We start from the raw sequence: 18,648 nt of genomic DNA, 5'->3' as shown, positions 1-18,648 counted from the left end.
TACCGAAGCCCGAGCCTCAGCTCCCAGCCCCGCCCGCCCCGGCGGATGAGCAGACAAGCCTCTCGGGCTGGTGAGTGCTGGTCGGCACCGATCCTCTGTGCGAGAACCTCTCCGCTTTGCCCTCCGCACCCCTGTGGCTGCGCTCTCCTCCGTGGCTTCGAAGCTCCCCCCTCCGCCGCCCGCAGTCTCTGCTTGCGAAGGGGCTTCCTAGTGTGTGGAAACCTTTCCTCCTTCACAGCTCCCTCCCACTGGTGCAGGTCCCGTCCCTATTATTTGTCTGTTTATTTTTTTTTCTTTTGCCCTACCCAGGTATGTGGGGAGTTTCTTGCCTTTTGGGAGGTCTGAGGTCTTCTGCCAGCTTTCAGTAGGTGTTCTGTAGGAGTTGTTCCGCGTGTAGATGTATTTCTGATGTATCTGTGGGGAGGAAGGTGATCTCCGCGTCTTACTCTTCCGCCATCTTCCCCCTCTCCAATCATAAATTTTTATCAGTTTAGATATTGGACCATCAGCCACTGTGTCAGTCAGAGTTCAATAAGGGAAGCAAAGACATGGTGGATACTATGGACTAAGAGATTTATTAAAGGAACTAGAGCTTGTACAGTTGTAGGAAGATCTGGGTAAATAAAGGCCAAAAAAGTAGAGTTAAGGATCAGAGAAAGTTCACTGACCAGCCCTGGCCCAGGTAAACAAACTTACAGGAATCTGGAAGGTAGGCAGGCCCAGCTGCTGGAGCAGCACTGCACAGGGCAGCTGACATGGAAGGCTGCAGAAGACTGTTGTCTCTTCAAGGTTACCACCTCTGTGAGTTTGCAACAAAAGCTCTGTGGTGGGCCTGGGGGCACTCTTGGTCAGCAGAATCAGCATTTAAGAAGAGCTGGGCACAGAGTATGAAATCGAGGACAACCTGGGACCTGTGTTCACCTCAGCCTTCAGAGTGTATGGCTGCTGCTTCACCTTCGCCTCCCAAATGTGCACAGCCTCACTTTGGACCAATTCTTGCTTGGAAACATGCAGGGGAGGGGTTCTGGGAAATGTAGTTTCCCACACAACCAAGGTGACAGTGGAACACTTCACACACATTTCTAGAAAGAGAACATGGAGGGTAGAAAGGGGTGCTTTCCCCTGTCTCCTGTGCCTATGGTGTGTGTCTGTGCTAGTTGCTCTTTTGGCTGTTTATCACTGAATCCTGATAATAACTTTCAGAATTAAATGACTTTTCAGGGATACACAGCTAGCAAGATTTGGAGCCTGGATTTTTACCTGTATTTATATGAACCAAAGCTAATGTTTATTGTAATGCTCCATGCTGTTTTCCATGACAGACAAGACCTAATGGTCTGTTTTCCTGTTTGATCATTTGGATTAAGAAATATATACATATATTTTTTTTAACACTAAGGTTTAGCAGAAATACTGGGTTTTCAACATTCCCAGTTAGTTACCATGCTAGTTGCTTAGGAGAGACTGAGCAGTGACTCACAGGGACACCACTTTTAGGTCAGAGGAAAATAACACCATTTGGCAGTGCGAGGAGAGCTTCTGTTTTACTCTCCGCAGAGCTTTGACTTCCCTTTGGCTGTGCCCAGAATTAGAAAGCTCTTCAACGGATGGTACAGATTATGCTTTAGAGTCCAGAGCTGATACGGATTGAGCTTTGACTGCCCCTGTTTCTCTCCCTGAATAGATAGTATAAATTTTTGAGGACAAAAAAGAAACTGCTCCCCCTCCCCTTTTTAACAGAAGACAAAACAGTGGAAGCCCTTTGGGGGAATAAATTAGCTTTCTTGGTCATCCTAATTTTACTTCCTGCTGTTTCAGTTCACCAGATACATTTCCTTCCAGAAATCACCTAGATGTGGACTCATCGAGACCTTGCCTCTGATGGTTTTTTTCCTTGATGGCATTTCACCTGTTAATCCTTATTAACTTTTCTCTTCCTAGCCAATTCTCTTTATACCACTGAACATATTTTTCAGCAGAACTTTTTGGTGGAAAGACCCTTGAGGTTAGAGCAGTGCCCAGATTGTGAAGATACGGTGAGTAGTTTATGCAGTTCAGCCACTAAATTAGGTCCACTGATGGAAAAAGAAGTGGGAAATATGTTAAATTTAGTACTTCCTAATGGAAGTAATATATATGCTCATATTATAAAAAATATATATATTTTTAAAGCTTTTTACAAAAAACAGCAGTCCTCCTGGAGTTACTTCCCCCATTTCCGTTTCCCAGAAGCAACACATCTTTTCCCTCTCTCATTTTTCCAGTATGTTTATAGCATAATTTATGTTGGATCAGTATTCAGTATTTACATTTTACACCCTTGTCAAACTTGTACAGATCTGAGACATACAGAATAATACGGTTATATTTCTTTTCTTATACAACCTTTTTGTTTTTCCTGGAGTTAATAATTGTTTTAATTTTCAGTTTCTTAACTTCTTGTGTATCTTTCACTGATTCTTTCCCTAACCCTCTGCCACAGATAGGAATTTCCTGTCAATACATTGAAACGTGCCAGGTGTCAATCATCTTTCAGATATGTATCTGATGCTGCATTCTAGATTGGTTACTGTCTTAGTTTGGGTCCCCCCAGAAATAAACCATGTGCATGGGTGTAAGCACAAGTGGTTGATTTAGAAGATGATTCCAGGAAATCCTGTTAGGAGATTAAGAAACGGGAGGAGGCCAATGAAGGGTGCATTATAAAGCAAGGTACAGCAGTGGACAACTATAACCTGATTCCAGTGGGGATCATGGGGAGCCTATAGTTCCCTTTAGCTCATGGCTCCCTGAGCTGCATGCACCTGGTTATGTATAGTGTCAGCTACAGTTGGTGCTCAATGCCTGATGCACAAGGACCATCTTGGGATCTCCCTTTATCATCATTTTTACCTCTTTTCTTACACTGGATCCCTTTTTCTGGATCTCTTAACCTGTCCCTTTTCTCAACTGACACCTTTGTTTTGGTAGAATGCCTCTTCCATTGACCTTGGGAAGACAAATTAAAATCTTCCTTGTGTATTTGAAAATGTCATATGTTACTTTTATACTTCATTGATCATTTGAATTTAGGATTATAGATTATTTCCTCCAAAAATGTTGGAGTCATTGCTTCATTGTTTTCTGAGGAAATTTCTCATGTTCATGGTTTTCTCATGTTCAGTGACCTTCTAATACTTGATACTGTGTGTGTAGCCTATTTTTTCCTCTCTGAAAGGTTTTAGGACTGTCTTTTTATCTCCAGTGTTACGAAATTTCATGTTAATAGTCCTTGGTAGGATCCTTTTATCCACTGTCCTGGGTATTCGATCGACCCTTTCAATCTGGGAACACGTTTGTTAGTTCAGAGATTTCTTGAACTTTTACAAAGAATTTCTTCCCCTTCTATTTCTGTGTTCTTTCTTTTTGGAGCTTCTATTATTCAGCTGCTAGACCTCCTGGACTGATCCTGATTTTTCTGATTTTTTGAATCTCTGGTTTTTTGCTCTACTTTTGGGGGAATTTGCCTCAAGCTCATCATCTGTGCTTCTATTGATTTTTTTTTAATTTTATGTTTTATTGAAATTCATATTTAAAGTTAAATTATATTTTAATTTCTAAGAGTTCTCTGTTTCTTTTTTATTTCATTGATAAAGTATCTTAGACACCTAAGAATGTTAATGATAGTTATTTTTCTTTCCCTGAGTTGTTTGGTTTTTACAATTTCCTTGTTTGTTTTGCCTCTTTCATGTTAGAAACTTTCTTCGAAGTCTGATGTTAGTGGCTAACCTTTCCCTCTTAGGTGTAGGACAGTAAAGCTGAGTCAGGGGAGGGTGCTTATTTACTATTATAGCTTCATTCTAGGGTAATCAGCCTGAAGTTGTTGCATTGGGTGCTTCCAGCTGGGAATATCTGTAGGTCTCTTCTCTTGAGTCGGTTGTATTCCCCAGAGAAGAATCTTCCAGTCTTCTGCCCAGAGGGTTCAAACCTGACTGCCAGTTCTCTAGGGCAGGGCTCCCCAACCCCCGGGCCACGGACCGGTACAGGTCCTCGGCCTGTTAGGAACCAGCAGGAGGTGAGCAGTGGGCGAGCCGTGGAAAAATTGTCTTCCACAAAACCAGTCCCTGGTTCCAAAAAGGTTGGGGACCGCTGCTCTAGGGGACCAGTAGGGGAAGTGTGCTGGCAAGTCTCACAGTTCACAGTCTGGACTGGCCCTAAAGCCCTGTTTTCAGTATAGGTCAGGTAGCTTCTCTCTGCAAAAGAATTCTATTAGATTGCTACACTTTTTATTCTTCATAAAAAAAACAAGTTTTCTAGTTCCCATTCTCTGTTATGATTCAAAAGGCTGTCAGTCACATGAGCCATAGGATATGGACAGAGTCTGCTTATGAAAACCACTGCCATGACCGTCTACTAGTTTCTAAGATAGTCTATTTATTCGTTTATTCTTTCCTTCAGCAGTCTAGGTTAAATATCTAATGCGTGTACAGCTTTATGCTAATCCTGTCTGGGAGATACGCAGAGCAGCATACCAGTATCCTGCTCTCATGGGCCAGGGGAGAGATTGCTATTAGGAAGCTGTTTCTGCAGTAAACCCAGTGGAAGCAGGTTGAACTAGAATAGCAAAGGTGGGAAAGTAAAGATGGGGGCTTAGAGAGATTGTAACAATTTGAAAGAAAGGCTAAAGCTATGGCAAATATAAAGATAATGTGAAGGAGAGGAGTTAGGTCCCTTTAGAAGAGAAGAGAAGGGTCCCTAGGGGCACATCTAACTTGGTGATGCTATCTAGCCCGAGATCATATTATAGGAATTCTAGTGTCTTAAGTTTGTATTTTTCCAGGCTTCCTCTCTGTTTCTTCAAGTACTGCTTTAAAAAAAAAAATTTATTTATTTGGCTGTGCCGGGTCTTAGTTGTGGCACATGGGGTCTTTTAGTTACAGCATGCGCGCTCTTAGTTGCAGCATGCACGCAGGATCTAGTTCCCTGGCCAGGGATCAAACCCAGGCCCCCTGCATTGGGAGCGTGGAGTCTTAACCACTGGACCACCAGGGAAGTTCCTTCAAGTACTGCTTTTAAAAATCACTTAAAAATAATTATGTTAACACTTAAAAATGGTTAATTCAGACATGTGATTATGTTTTTCAAGAACACGTAAATTTTACTAATCCAAGAGTCTTAAAAATAGTTAATATCTGTGAATAAATTTAAAAGCTGGTCTCTTCAAATATATGAATCACTAAGTATTTTAGATGATTTGAAGAAATAAGCTAATAGAATATGGTTTTCTTCCCCCTTCTCGTGAAAATGTAGAACATATTCAAGATGTTCCTAAGTAATTAGTGGAAGAATTGAACAACATAATCGAACAACAGTGAAAATGATAAATTTGAAAATCAGCCACAGTATATTAAACTGTTACAGTTATTTCAGGTAATTGCTTACCGGAAGACAGCTCTTAGCAGAACCAAGATCTAAGCACAAATCAGTAACCAAATTCATGAAAGAAATAAATCTTTAGAGTGTAAAAACAGGACTTGAAGGGATTAACCACCGTGTGTGTTTTCATTCCTCAGTTTCTTTGATCTCCATTTATCTTCTTTCCTTCTGTTCATTTGGTACCTCTTATTGTCTGGTGTCTGCTTATTTCAGTTTTATTTGTGCTAATGTTACTCCTTCTTTGTGTTTCCCTGGTACCTTGTGTGTATTAGCTGTTATTGCATTTATCACATTTGTTGCCACTGTTTACGTATCTGACACCTCACTCTACTGTGAACACCTTGGCAGGGACTATGTCTTTCCTGGATTTCAGATATGGCTTATTGTAGAAAAGTCTTTGAACATATACTCTAATTATATCATTCCCCCCCAAAAATGTGTCATCATGTGACATTTTCAATTTTTTAAATTTAACGTGTATGATACACTTTTCTATGAGAAGCAAAGTAAAGAAAATGTGAATTTTACATTTTTTCCAGGTACCACCAGGCTTTACATCTGTTAGCATGACTAATTGCTACTCATTATGTGATTCTAAGCTTAAAGATTTTTCTCACCCGAAACCTTCTTTGCGATGCCCACTCCTACAGATTAGGGTGATGCTGTATACTTTCGTGACTTGCTGTAATCTCCCCACATGACACTTGGTATATACACTTCACTCTAATTGCTTTTAAAATAGACGCTACCCTCAGTTCACTATAAACTTCATAAAGGCAGAGGCCATAGCTGTCTTGTTCATTATAATGTCCCTGGGCAAACTTGGGAGGGTGACCTCTCATAATAATTCTCTTTGTCTGCAGATTCGACCTTTGAAGCCCAAAGTTTAAATAAAAACCTATTCAAAAGAAATGTTCAAGATGAAATGGCAGCCACTAAATGCAGGAAGTGTGTGCTTTAGCTGTGATTCTATCAGAGGTTTCTAAACAGATGGAATCCTGGGCATAATTCTAGGTTAATGTACATTCCCAACTCTGATAATGAACCCGAGAAGCCGTAGTATCCTAGCATCAAGTAAATCATTGTCTTTAACAGTGTGCTAATAAAGCTGTTTCTTCCATGAAAACTGGATTTGCCTTCTAGGCATCTTCTTTTATAAAAGTAAAAGCAAAAAAGAAATTGAAATGCTGTCTTTGTGGCCCAAAACTAATTTTCAGAAGCAGTTATGTGCGAGAAAAGTAATTAAGTCTTTTTAATGAACACAATATTTCTGTTCTTCATGGGACTGTTTACTGTTAGAATCTTAGTTGAGAGGTGATTTTGAAAATAGTTCTATTTTATACATGGTGTTAAGTGAAACATGGCATAAGGCCCACACTGCAGGAGTTATCAGTTAATTTCCTACTTCAGTCCATAGTTTCCTAGAATTGAAATACAAGGTAGAATCCTAAAACTTCAGGATCACATAATCCCGTAGTTTTCAAAATGCTTTCTGTGGGCCACCCAGATCCACAGAGGGACTGAAGGGCCACAGCAATGAAGAGAGTATCAGAAAAGGCACAGGAGTAGAGAATGGACTTGAGGACACGGGGAGGGGGAAGGGTAAGCTGGGACGAAGTGAGAGAGTGGCATGGATATATATACACTACCAAACGTAAAATAGATAGCTAGTGGGAAGCAGCAGCATAGCACAGGGAGATCAACTCGGTGCTTTGTGACCACCTAGAGGGGTGGGATAGGGAGGGCGGGAGGGAGATGCAAGAGGGAGGGGATATGGGGATATATGTATACGTGTAGCTGATTCACTTTGTTATACAGCAGAAACTAACACACCATTGTAAAGCAATTATACTCCAATAAAGATGTTAAAAAAAATAAAATAAAATAAAGAAAAGGCACAGGAAGACGGGCAAGATGGGATCTTCGCCTGGAAGAGCTTGCCTTTTCTATTAAATTCCTCTTGAGGTTTTGAGAGAAAGGGAGAGTGTAGCGATTAAAAGAGCAGGTGTGTGTTTATCTGTGGACCAAGCTGCGCATATTGCAGATGAAGACATTGGTGGAGGGGCAGTTTTCGGTAGCGGAGCTGGTTTAGAGACCGGGGAAGGCCTGACTCCCCACCCCGCCCTGTCCCTCCTGCATCACGTCGCCTGCTCTGAAAGTCTCTCATCTCTTTGTCTTCAGCTTCCAGAGCTAAACTCAGCATGATCAACACCATGTCAAAAATCCGTGGCCAGGAGAAAGGGCCAGGCTATCCTCAGGCAGAAGCGCTGCTGGCAGAGGCCATGCTCAAGTTTGGAAGAGAGCTTGGGGATGATTGCAACTTCGGTAATGTATGCTTCCTCACATGTTCATTTTTCATTCGTCCATGGGATTTTAGTGCCACTAAGAAAACTCTGTAGGAAATCATCCAAACCGTGTTATATTTTGATTCTCAATTTTAGATCTTGTCCACATGGGCCCCAAATTTGTTTTCAGAGTCGTTTCATCATTTTTGGTGTCATTTGTCTTAGGAATTTCATGTATTTTCTTTTTTCCTAATGAGATCCCATCATTACAGTAGCTGGGTGACACGTCCAGATGCCTGGACATTTACCATTGCACGTGTCTGGCGGTAACTAGAGTGTTGGGACAGAGGGAACTGTCACAGTCTGCATGAGTCAGCACCCCACCCCATGAGCTTTCTCTTTGCTCCCTGCTCTTCTATGCAGGGTACCTCATTTGACTGCCCCAGGTGAATTCCTTCACCCCTCCCTCCTTTGACCCTCAGCTGCCGTAGTAACCACCTTCTGTTTTCACTCCACAATGTGAGGTCGCAGCACATGACTGTCCTTCCTGATTGAGCCCTGTGCTCTGTTCCTGGTATTTGCTTTTGCTCAATGCGCTGGCCTTAAAGAGGTCTCCTCTAAGGGAAAGCAAGCACTTACAAAGGAGGATAGGGGGCTTCCAAATTGCTTTTTAAAGGAAAAGCAAAATTTTATGTTCTTTATAATAAGGGGTCCCTCTACCCCCCATTGGGGGCATTGAGTCTATTGTACTCAGTGAACTTTCATATACTGTCTCAGGTGGAAAGTACACTGATCTCCAGAGGGCAGTATATGTTGTCTTGGTTGTCTTCAGAGGACAGACAGTAATCCCAGGTTTTTCGTCTGTGACGGGTGCTCTTACTGCAAGCGCATTTCACCTTCACCTTGGTTCTTGAACGAGTACAAGTGCTTCGTTATCCCCTTGCAGGCCCAGCGCTTGGTGAGGTGGGGGAGGCCATGCGGGAACTCTCGGAGGTGAAGGACTCTTTGGACATGGAAGTGAAGCAGAACTTCATTGACCCCCTTCAGAATCTTCATGACAAAGATCTGAGGGAAATTCAGGTATCTGCGGCTAGTTATTTGGGAAGTGGGCAGTTGGAATTGTACAGATGCAGGTGCCCTTCTCCTTTAGGAAACATTTTTTAAAGCTTTACCTTGCATGTTGTCAGCACGGAGCATGTGAATTGCAAAAGAATCCAGCACGATAAATCGAGAGAAACCGGAAATGCAGTACTTTTAGCCCCAATATTATGACTGTGCCACTCCTGAGTATTACATGTGACTTCTCCACGTTCAATTTTCAAGTTTTTTCAAGCTTTTTTCTCCACGAGGGTAATATCCTTTCCCTGATAATATACAATTTTCTTTATTATTCTGTGGTTTTCTGGGGGTGATTTCACCTTCTAAAATGCTAACTGTACCAGCTGTTAGCTTAAATACATAATTATTCTATTACTCTGTAAACATGTGTTTTCATATTCTCATAATGTTTGTTAGGATTGAGGGAGAACCCAACTATCCTCTTTCTAAAACATGTAGAAGAGTTTAGCTATTCCAAATAATAAACTTCAACTGGCTTTACCTAGAACTAGCTGTGTAATGTTTGCTCATTCATTCTTTTAACAAGTATTTGTTGCACTTGTCTGAAATTTGATTTCCTTGACTGTAAAATGAAGCGCCATAACGTGTAGTCTCCCTGATCTCCTTATTCCAGCTTAAATCTCCTTCAGCCCTACCACCGGCTCAAGGTCACACAGTTAGTATGTGGCAGACTCACTCCAAATCTAACATGTAACCCTGCCTCCAGGACTCTACCCTGCAGCTGACTGCAAGTTCAGATGTTCTAAAAGAATATTCCTTCCAAAGACACACACATTTAGTCTGGATCAGGGCATGGATTGGAGGCAGGGTGTACGGTGGGCGGGAAGGTCGAGGATATCCTTCCTCCTTCCTTCTCATTTCTTCACCACTCCCAACTCTGTTTCCGTTTCCTTCCCTTTTACTCCTTGCACACCCAGGATCAAGGAAAGTCTAGCATTTTCTCCCACCCATTAGTAGTGAAACACTGCTGCTCATAGGACAAAAATACTTTGTAGCTTTCGGAAGGAAACTACTTTCCTACTTGGTCAGTGGAGGTGTTGGACAAGGCTAGGCAGCCACACACCAGGAATGTGTGCATCTGGGGTGATGCAAAGAGGGATTGATGCGCAGTGTATGGTGTTAGGTCCTTTCCAAGTTAGGTCTAGATGATGACTAAGTGTCATCATCTGTTAGATGGGAGACTTAAATTAATCCATGATTCTCCTAAAGATACATCAGTCAACTAGGGTAAGTGCTGAGACATAGATTCCCGGGCCTCAGCCCTGGATATTCTAATTCAGGTGATCAAGAATCCATATTTTTAATAAGCATCTTAGGTGATTCTAACAGACTGGATTACCTCAAAGATAAATCCTTTCCAGCACTAATGTTCTATGATATGAAAAGGAAGAATACCATGTTATCTCACTCATTTCAAGGAAAGCATTTTTCCTCTGCCTTCCCATGAGATACCACTTCCCTTGAAGATGGGGACTTGTGAGCCCCATATACCTGTGCTTTCCAAATGTGTAGGGTGTGTACACACATTCCTGGCTTCTGTCGTGGGATGGAGAGGGGTATATTCCACTTTAGCTTTGACCCAGCAGGGGTAGAAAATAAAGGGTATTGGTATTTCCCACAATTTCTTTCTTGCTATTAATTATTTTTAAAGATGTTTCCCAACATAAATGTTTTAGCATTTGGAAGCGTTTGCCCCAGTGATGCAGGTTTCTTTATTTTTCTGGTGACATGATGTTTTAGAACTTAGCCTGTCTTATTTTGGAAGCTAATAGGCAATGATGGGGAAGTGAGCTGTAAATAGGCCTTTTCCGTACGTCCTTTCAAAGCATATTCCCGCCCTTGACTTTTTCAGCATCATTTAAAGAAGTTGGAGGGTCGACGCCTGGACTTTGATTACAAGAAGAAACGACAAGGCAAGATTCCAGATGAAGAGCTACGTCAGGCTCTGGAGAAATTTGATGAGTCTAAAGAAATTGCTGAGTCAAGCATGTTCAATCTCTTAGAGATGGATGTGAGTGACTCCTGTGGTTTTTAATTTAGCTTTGGCTTTGAGGCACGAGATTAATGTGTTAAAGGGTTATGTAATTAAAAATGTTAATGACTGTACTATGTGGCGGGAACTTCAGTAGATGGTTATTCTTTCAAATTATTTAAAATTATAAAGTAGACTGAGAAATGGTGACGCTTTTTCTATATTCCTGTAGTTTGATTTAACTAGATTTTTGTCTGCTAATGATCTTAAAGTATTATAAATAGTGGGGAGATAAAGAATGTTTCTGATGATCTATAGAAGTCCAGTAGCTTAAGCAAATACTCTGTTGAAATGTGAAATGTAAGGCAGACTGACTTCAGATTAAATAAGATTATCAGTCAAGTAAAATGTATTAAGAAGTGAGTGTCCAACATAGGTTAAGATAGTCTGTATTTTGAAGTAAAGTCGACATTTTCTTTCCAAAGATGATTTCAATTGAGATTGACGAGTGTAGCATAGATACTACATTTGGGACATAGATGAGATAGTTTAAAAGTTGCCTTCACATTTCCAGAGTGCTGAATTACTACTATTCACGGCTTTAGAACTTACATTCCGACCGCTCATGTCATAAAACCTGTTAGCCAGCTTTCCTGTCCTTGCTCATCCCCACCTCCGGCCCCATCAGTTGCTGACCGACTTCTGCCAAGATATTTACAGAGCCTTTATGTACTTATCACACCCCCGACTGGTGACAGGGGAGGCAAGTTGAACATATCCAGACTTTCACACTATCCAGAGACAGTGTCAGAGTGTGTGTTTATGTAAAACAACGTGTCCACCTAACTACTGAAGAGGAACACCGTGGGGATGAGGGTGACCCGAATCACAGTGTTCCTTCCCTTCACCCAGAACCCTACCCCACCCCAAAACCCATGGGGCAGCATTGCCTCCGTTAACTCAGAGGCCATTATTCAGCTGGATCACAACACAAGACTCAACATGAAGAGTAACCAAAGATGCTTAGAATATTAGAGCTGGAATGAACCCAACGTGTCACTTGACTCAACCCTTTTACATTGCAGATGAGGGTCAGAGAGGACAAAAGGTTTTCCATCATACCACGCTGTCTCCCATAGTGCTTCATGTGAGAAATCAATACCCACATTTTTATTAACAGCACTAATACTGACTTGGCATGAAGTTATAGAGAGCAAAGAACGTTCTAGTCAGTGCCTCTTTTGTCCTATAGGAAATCAATAAAATAAGCCAAATCCTAATCAGAAGGTTGTAGCTAAGCATGAGACTGTTTGATGAGAGTTATGTCATCTTCAGGAGGATTCTGACTAAAGTTTCTTCTCATAGCCCTAGAGTTTCCAAACACAGGGACGCTTTCTTATCCTTAATCAGTTTGTAACTTGCGGAACTATCTGTCGGTCAGCCTGGCTCACCGCACAGTCATGGGCGTCACCGAGCACTGGTCCGTGCGTCCGGGGTAGCTGTGTCGTGGGGACTGGGCACTAGCGGCTGGTTAAGGACAGTAACCTGGTAACTAAGGTGTCATTCCCCTGTTGATCTGCAGATCGAACAGGTGAGCCAGCTGTCTGCGCTCATCCAAGCGCAGCTGGAGTACCATAAGCAGGCAGTCCAGATCCTGCAGCAAGTCACAGTCAGACTGGAGGAAAGGTATTTTACAGCTTCCTGCGTTTTCCATTTCCATTTTCTTGCTATGAAATGGTGTATAAAGAAGTGGAAATATTAGAATACATTCGAAGAAAAACTTCCACCAAAATTCCTGCTGATCCTACAAAGACACCTTATGGACCATTTGTTTTGATTTTGTATTATCTTGGGCTTTGTTTTACCTTGTTCGGTTGAATCTAGTCTTGTGTTTATGAGAGCTAAATACTTAAGGAGTATTTTGGATGCCACAGATGGGACACCAGGACTCTACTAATGATAATGGATGTGATTTGCTGAGCAGCTATTCTGTGTGGGTACTGAAAGTGTATCATCATCAATCATAGAAGAGCCCTGTAAACCAAGTATTGTTAGCCTCACCTAACAGACGAGCAAACTGGGGCTCAGGGTCACACAGTGGTGCAGCAGGGGTTCACGTTTAAGCATAACCTGTTGGAAAGCCTGTGTCGTTCCATACCTTGTATTTCTCTGAATGGTGACGAGGTCCGTCAGAGGGAGCTGCTTTCTTATGTCTGTTCCACCTCCTCAGATGGGCCTCATAGCCAGGCTGGGTGGTTTAATTCATGAATGAGTCTCCCTGGAGCTGCAGGACACAGCCTGCACAGCTGTACACGGTAGCCCTGTGCTATATCATATGTGTTATTTTAGTTCAACTAAACGCATGTACATCAAAGGATTGCCTCAGCAGCCTTTATTCTCAGCTCATGGCCAGAGTCGACTCTCATAGCTGATGATATGGCTATAAGTGCACAAGGCAGCCTCCAGTTACGGTGCTGTGTTACGGGAAACGACCTCACCCGTTTCCATCTGGCCAGCCTCTTCCTCTCCTCAGTATCTTCCTTGACTAGTGCTTGGATCATTCATCTTTCCTCAGTGCACCCTTGTGGAATTATGTGTAACACTCTGAAGCCTCTAGAATGGTTTAAAACCATGCACTTCCACGTACTAAAGAAATATCATATGTCTTTGTGACATCGGTTGAGCATGAAGGCCTCTTTTCTTTTTTGCCTCTGAAATATGTCCAAAGCCACTGTTATTCTACAGTCGCCATACCCTAAACTCCCCCCACCCTTGCAAATCTGCTGTTCGCTTTGCTTCGTGAACACCTGAAGCTGTGGAAAATACTTCCGGGTGTGCAGAATACATTTACTGCCTGTACCTTTCCACCTCTCTCCTGTCTCCTTTGGATTCTCTCCCCCTTCCTCTGTGCTGTTCCCAGAGCACACAGTATTTCCCCCTTTCCTCCCTCCATACCGTCTGAAGCTCTACAAGAAATAACTTTCTTCTGGAAACAGCTGTCCATCTAGAAATGACTCCTACCTATCTTTTACCTTTTCTCCTTAAACCTTCTCCAACTTCCCCATGAACAGGTAGACTCCTCACCACCCCCAGCTCCACCCCTGGGTTCCTGTGGCATTTTGTCCTATCTCCGTAGCAGCACTTACTACACTTGACAGTAATCAGTTGTTTATGTTCTGTCTCCCCTCCAGGCCATAAGCTGCTTGAGGGTAGGAACTGTGACTTATTCATCTTTGAGTTCCTGGCACCTAGCACCCTGCATACTTGCAAAGTGAGCTCTGAGTAAATGAGGGAGAAAGTGAGAGGAAGGATGAAGGCAGTGAGGGTATAACCACAGCGGGTGTGACCACAGCACTAAAGTGGAGACAGACACAGATAAGAAAACTAAGGGTCCTTTTCAGATTTCCCATACTCCACAATGGTAGGTTGGTGGGTGACCTAAGCATTTTCAGGATTGTATTGCTTTTCTTTTTCTTCTTAATTGGCTGCATACTCTACCCCCCTTTTTCTTTTTAATGCAGAATAAGACAAGCTTCATCTCAGCCTAGAAGGGAATATCAGCCTAAACCTCGAATGAGCCTGGAGTTTACAACTGGGGACAGCACTCAGCCCAATGGGGGCCTCTCCCACACGAGCACTCCCAAACCTGCAGGTAAGGAGCGGAGGCCTGCAGAACCCATTCCCCGGGCCTGGGCACACTGCACTGACACTCTTCCAGAAATGCTAGGAGCAGTCCAATCTGTGTGCATAAGGAATCCACTATAATATATTTCTTACAGGATGGTTTTGTCAGGTAGAAACTCTTAAAGGAGTTCCTTCTTGTCTCATTGATTATCTCTTCCCCTCCTTTACTCTCTCTCCTCTATAAAACTTTCTTTGTTAGGTCCCTTTTTTTCTCTCACTGTCCATCATCAGCACATACTTAACTGTTCTAACAAACACATTTGATTTTGACCCTCCTTTGTGGTCTTACAGTTACCTTAATATGTGAGTTTACTTGTAGGGGTGTCATCTTTTCTTCCTGTTATTCTGCTTCCGTGATTCCTGCCTGCATGAGGGATCATGCTTCTGGGCAGTGCGTGCCCACATACACTCACTTATAACCCACAGACAGCAAGCAGCTCCAGGAACTTGCCGAGTTGGATTTCTTGAGTCACAGAAGCATGTGGGTGAATATATTTGTAGATGAATATATTCTGAGTCTCAGCATCTGCTAGACTTCCCTCCTTTCCCCACCCTCCAGCCAGTTCATCGTGCTGTGGTAAGAGGTCGATACAATGGAAGCTAAAACTTGTTTTCCATCCGGAATGTTGATGTGTACCCAGTAATGTATTCTTTTAGGTGGTACCACCGCTCTCCACCCCCTACACACAGGTCAGATAAAAACCTGTGCTTGAAATACATTCAACCTTGGTAATCTTCTTGGTTGAAGAACAGGGACTATCTCATACTGGATATGGATTTTAAGGATATGCAGCTTTCTCCTGTTTTCCCTGCATCCCCAGTGCCTGATGTTCTACAGTAGGAAACATAGATGCTCTCAGGAGACCATGAAGGAACAAAGTGAGGTGTGTGACGACAGTTGGAGTTCTCTGCCCCTTGTGCTTAGCTCTGCTGCTCAGAGCCCTCAGCGTGCGGATAAACGGCAGTGGTTTTTAGAAGTTATCTGGTTACAAGGACTAGTCATATAAGTTATAGGTAACCTGCTTCCCCCTGCTCAAAAACCAATCCCATATTTCACTTTTCTTTTGGAGACTCATTAATTTGCTTTCTCTAAGTAAAAAAAAAATAAAAATTCATTGTTCCCCTTCAAAGCCATCTACATGGCATGGAGCTGTATGCACTTGTCTGCGTCGATATACATACGTGTGTGCCTGCTGTGTTAATATATTTGCTCATTTAACATAGGTCCCTTTTAAGCTATGATCCCATCCTTCAATATTTAACTCAAGGAAGAATATATTATTTTTTTCTATGCCGTAGCTCTGATGCACACCTCATGTTTATATATGCAATATATAACGCAAAGGTGTAAATTATATCATTTTTATATAATCTCATGTAATAGCCAGAGTAGTACTGTGAAAAGTAAGTTCTACTGTTAGTTCCAATTTTAGACAAAGAACCTGAGAGCAAAGTGCCTTAGGCAAGGTCACAGAGAGTAAGAACTTGAACCCAGTGTTTTATATTGTCTTATTTTTACTACATTACAGCTTTTTCCAGAGGCTGGGTGGGGAGGGGTCTTTATTTTTAAAAAGTGAGAACTGCATTGTTATTCTGAAGTTGTAAAGTTTTGTCCGTGTAATAAACTCTATTATTTCACATGTGCAGAGATCTTAAAGTGCTAGCATGGAAAGAATTCTGGCCACGCTTCATTTTGAACCTAAATCTCGTTAATACTCCTTAAGTCATTGGGTCTCCCATCTCTGGGCATTGTTAGCAAGGCCAACCTTGATGAATTGTGTTGTACGTATCACAAGGATAGATGTGGCCAATTTTTCATACCGGAAATAGAAACAGCAATTCAACAACTTCAAGAAACATGAGAAAGCTTCTGAAGACTGCTAGAGGGCAAGGTGCCATGCAGCAGACACTGGGGACCAGTAGCAAGAGGAAGCTTCAGCGGGAAGAGGAGTGAGGGAGGAACCAAGGGGGACAGCAAGCTGGGCAGGTGCGGCAGGAGGTAGATACGTGCATTAAATTCCCCTTGTCTTTCTGTGTTCTTCTCTCCTGCTCTTACTCCCAGGTGCCCCAATGGATCAGCCCTGCTGCCGAGCTCTGTACGACTTTGAACCTGAAAATGAAGGGGAGTTGGGTTTTAAAGAGGGTGATATCATCACACTCACTAACCAGATTGATGAGAACTGGTATGAGGGGATGCTCCATGGCCAGTCAGGCTTCTTCCCCATCAATTATGTGGAGATTCTGGTTGCTCTGCCCCATTAGGATGTCATGCTGGCTGGCTCACCTCTTCCTGACCCAGATAGTTAAGTTTAACCACTGCTTTGGTAATGCTGCTTACAACACGTCCCAAGTGCAGGCTGCAGTGGTCCAAGTCACCAAGCCCCACTGAGTACGTTTCGTTGACTTGTGTGATCCCACAAGAGTCATGGTGATGGATGGTATCTTCTTAGCCTGGTGGGCGTGGCATGTGCTTTTTAAATACCATCTGAGACCAGCCAGAATTCACAGAACTGCTGTTTACACAGTTCTCAGGAGGATGTGGCTTCTTAGAATATGACCATCAGCCACATCACAGATAAACCATCCTGCCGAAGATGTTATCTACCACCCGGGGCCATCTCAAGGTCTCAGGTTCTCCATTTAGATAGAGGAGAAAGTTCTCGCTTTCACATTGACCCCTCCCAAACATGTGAGTCACAGAATGGTCAAAGGAAGCCTCCCTCACCAGCAAATTGTCTTCTGGTCTGAACGAGCGAGTCCCTTGGTGCTGTCAATATAAAAGTGTTGAGTGTGGGTTCAAAGCCTTCTCTGAGAACAGTCACCTTTGTTCCACAGCTTATGCCTATTTCTGAGTTACAGCCGGTTTTCTTCCCTCCCTGCTATTAAAGCCAGAGGGGGATTCCCATTTTATTTCTAAGTAAGACAGTTAGCAGTCAGCATATTGAGGGAGGAGCTGAAGAGGAGATTCTCCATTATGAGGAAATGGGAAGAGATCTGGTTTCCAAGCTTAAATTTCTTGCTGTACAGAAACCATGTATACATACAGGGCATTTCTGAAGGTACCTGGACAGGGGAACAAATATCTTCACTTCAGTCTTATTTATGAATTACATGTTTCATGAATACATTTGGTATAGAGACACAAGAAGAAAAACACTAGAAACCCTTTTCCCACTAGTTCATAGACCGAGAAACAGTAACTATCTTCCCACTCCACTTTCACCTTGTGTTCTTTGAACATCATTTGTGCATATTCTGCCCTCAATGAGGACCAAATAAAGATGATTTTTTGCTTAGCAGTTTAAGATGTGTGGCTGCGTATGCAAAGCTCTTTCCCAATTCAGTCATGACTTTTATTTCTGTGCCTTCTATCTCCTCTTCATTTTGTGTGTACAGTACTGTGTGTAAACTTATGAGTGGTTTTCTTCATTCATTTGTTTCTTGCGGGTTTTTTCGTATCAGTCATTAAAGTCCTGTTAGGCATCCAGAGTTCTATGTATCTAGCTGTACAGATTCTTTCAGAGGTTTAATGTGCTGCTTTGGATGTGCCACCTGCGGTAGTGGATCGTGTGGAGCGACAGGCAAATCTTAACTGCTTAATGTATAAACTCTTAACCACGGGAAGCGTCGCTGTTTCCAATAAATATTGCTGAAGACAGAACCAAAGGCTCTGGTCCTTTATTTTGTGTCAGTTCTCTGGGTCCGACAGTGGGTGGACTAGTCTTCATTGCCTTCTGATACAACCAAAGCAGACCTGGTTCCAACCTCAGACCTACTTCTCTGTAAGCAGGGGAAGTTCCATTATCAAGAAGCGACTTAGCGTGGACACTGGTAACTTACTGGTAACGCAGGGAAGGAGGAGATTTGAAAAAGAAGATAAGAAAGTGGAGAGAAGAAGAAGTTCTAGAAGTTAAATGAGATAGCATCATGGTGATATACTCAGAAGAGTGTTATATTCAGAGGAGCAAATAAAATGTATCATTTCAATCAGTCTTTTGTTTTCTTTCATGCTTAAAGAGAAAGGAAGAGATGTGGAAATACAGACTGGCCAAAAGGTGGCCGCCTTTTCTCTTGGTGTATATATGGGGGGAGGGGGAGGTAGGTGGGGGGAGGGGAGCAGTGCATACAGAATATCTATTTCCTGAGCTCCTGAGAAAATAAGCATGTTCTTTA

The 18,648-nt window shown here is 42.5% G+C and overlaps 1 protein-coding gene across 1 annotated transcript in view; it reads left to right on the top strand.

The window, feature by feature from the left end:
• The window catches only part of SH3GL2 (SH3 domain containing GRB2 like 2, endophilin A1), a 199,942-nt gene extending 181,806 nt beyond the window's left edge, over positions 1 to 18,136 (top strand). Inside the window, exons 4-9 of the mRNA XM_065878739.1 lie at positions 7,597 to 7,740; positions 8,647 to 8,780; positions 10,672 to 10,830; positions 12,374 to 12,477; positions 14,313 to 14,443; positions 16,538 to 18,136. Coding sequence (XP_065734811.1) covers positions 7,597 to 7,740; positions 8,647 to 8,780; positions 10,672 to 10,830; positions 12,374 to 12,477; positions 14,313 to 14,443; positions 16,538 to 16,737 — 872 coding nt within the window. The 3' untranslated portion in view covers positions 16,738 to 18,136. The remainder of the gene's footprint in view (positions 1 to 7,596; positions 7,741 to 8,646; positions 8,781 to 10,671; positions 10,831 to 12,373; positions 12,478 to 14,312; positions 14,444 to 16,537) is intronic.
• The last annotated feature ends 512 nt before the right edge of the window (positions 18,137 to 18,648 follow it).

The sequence above is a fragment of the Phocoena phocoena genome, chromosome 6 (genome assembly GCF_963924675.1).
Source record: "Phocoena phocoena chromosome 6, mPhoPho1.1, whole genome shotgun sequence".
Lineage (NCBI taxonomy): Eukaryota > Metazoa > Chordata > Mammalia > Artiodactyla > Phocoenidae > Phocoena > Phocoena phocoena.
This window is presented reverse-complemented; position numbering and strand designations above follow the sequence as displayed.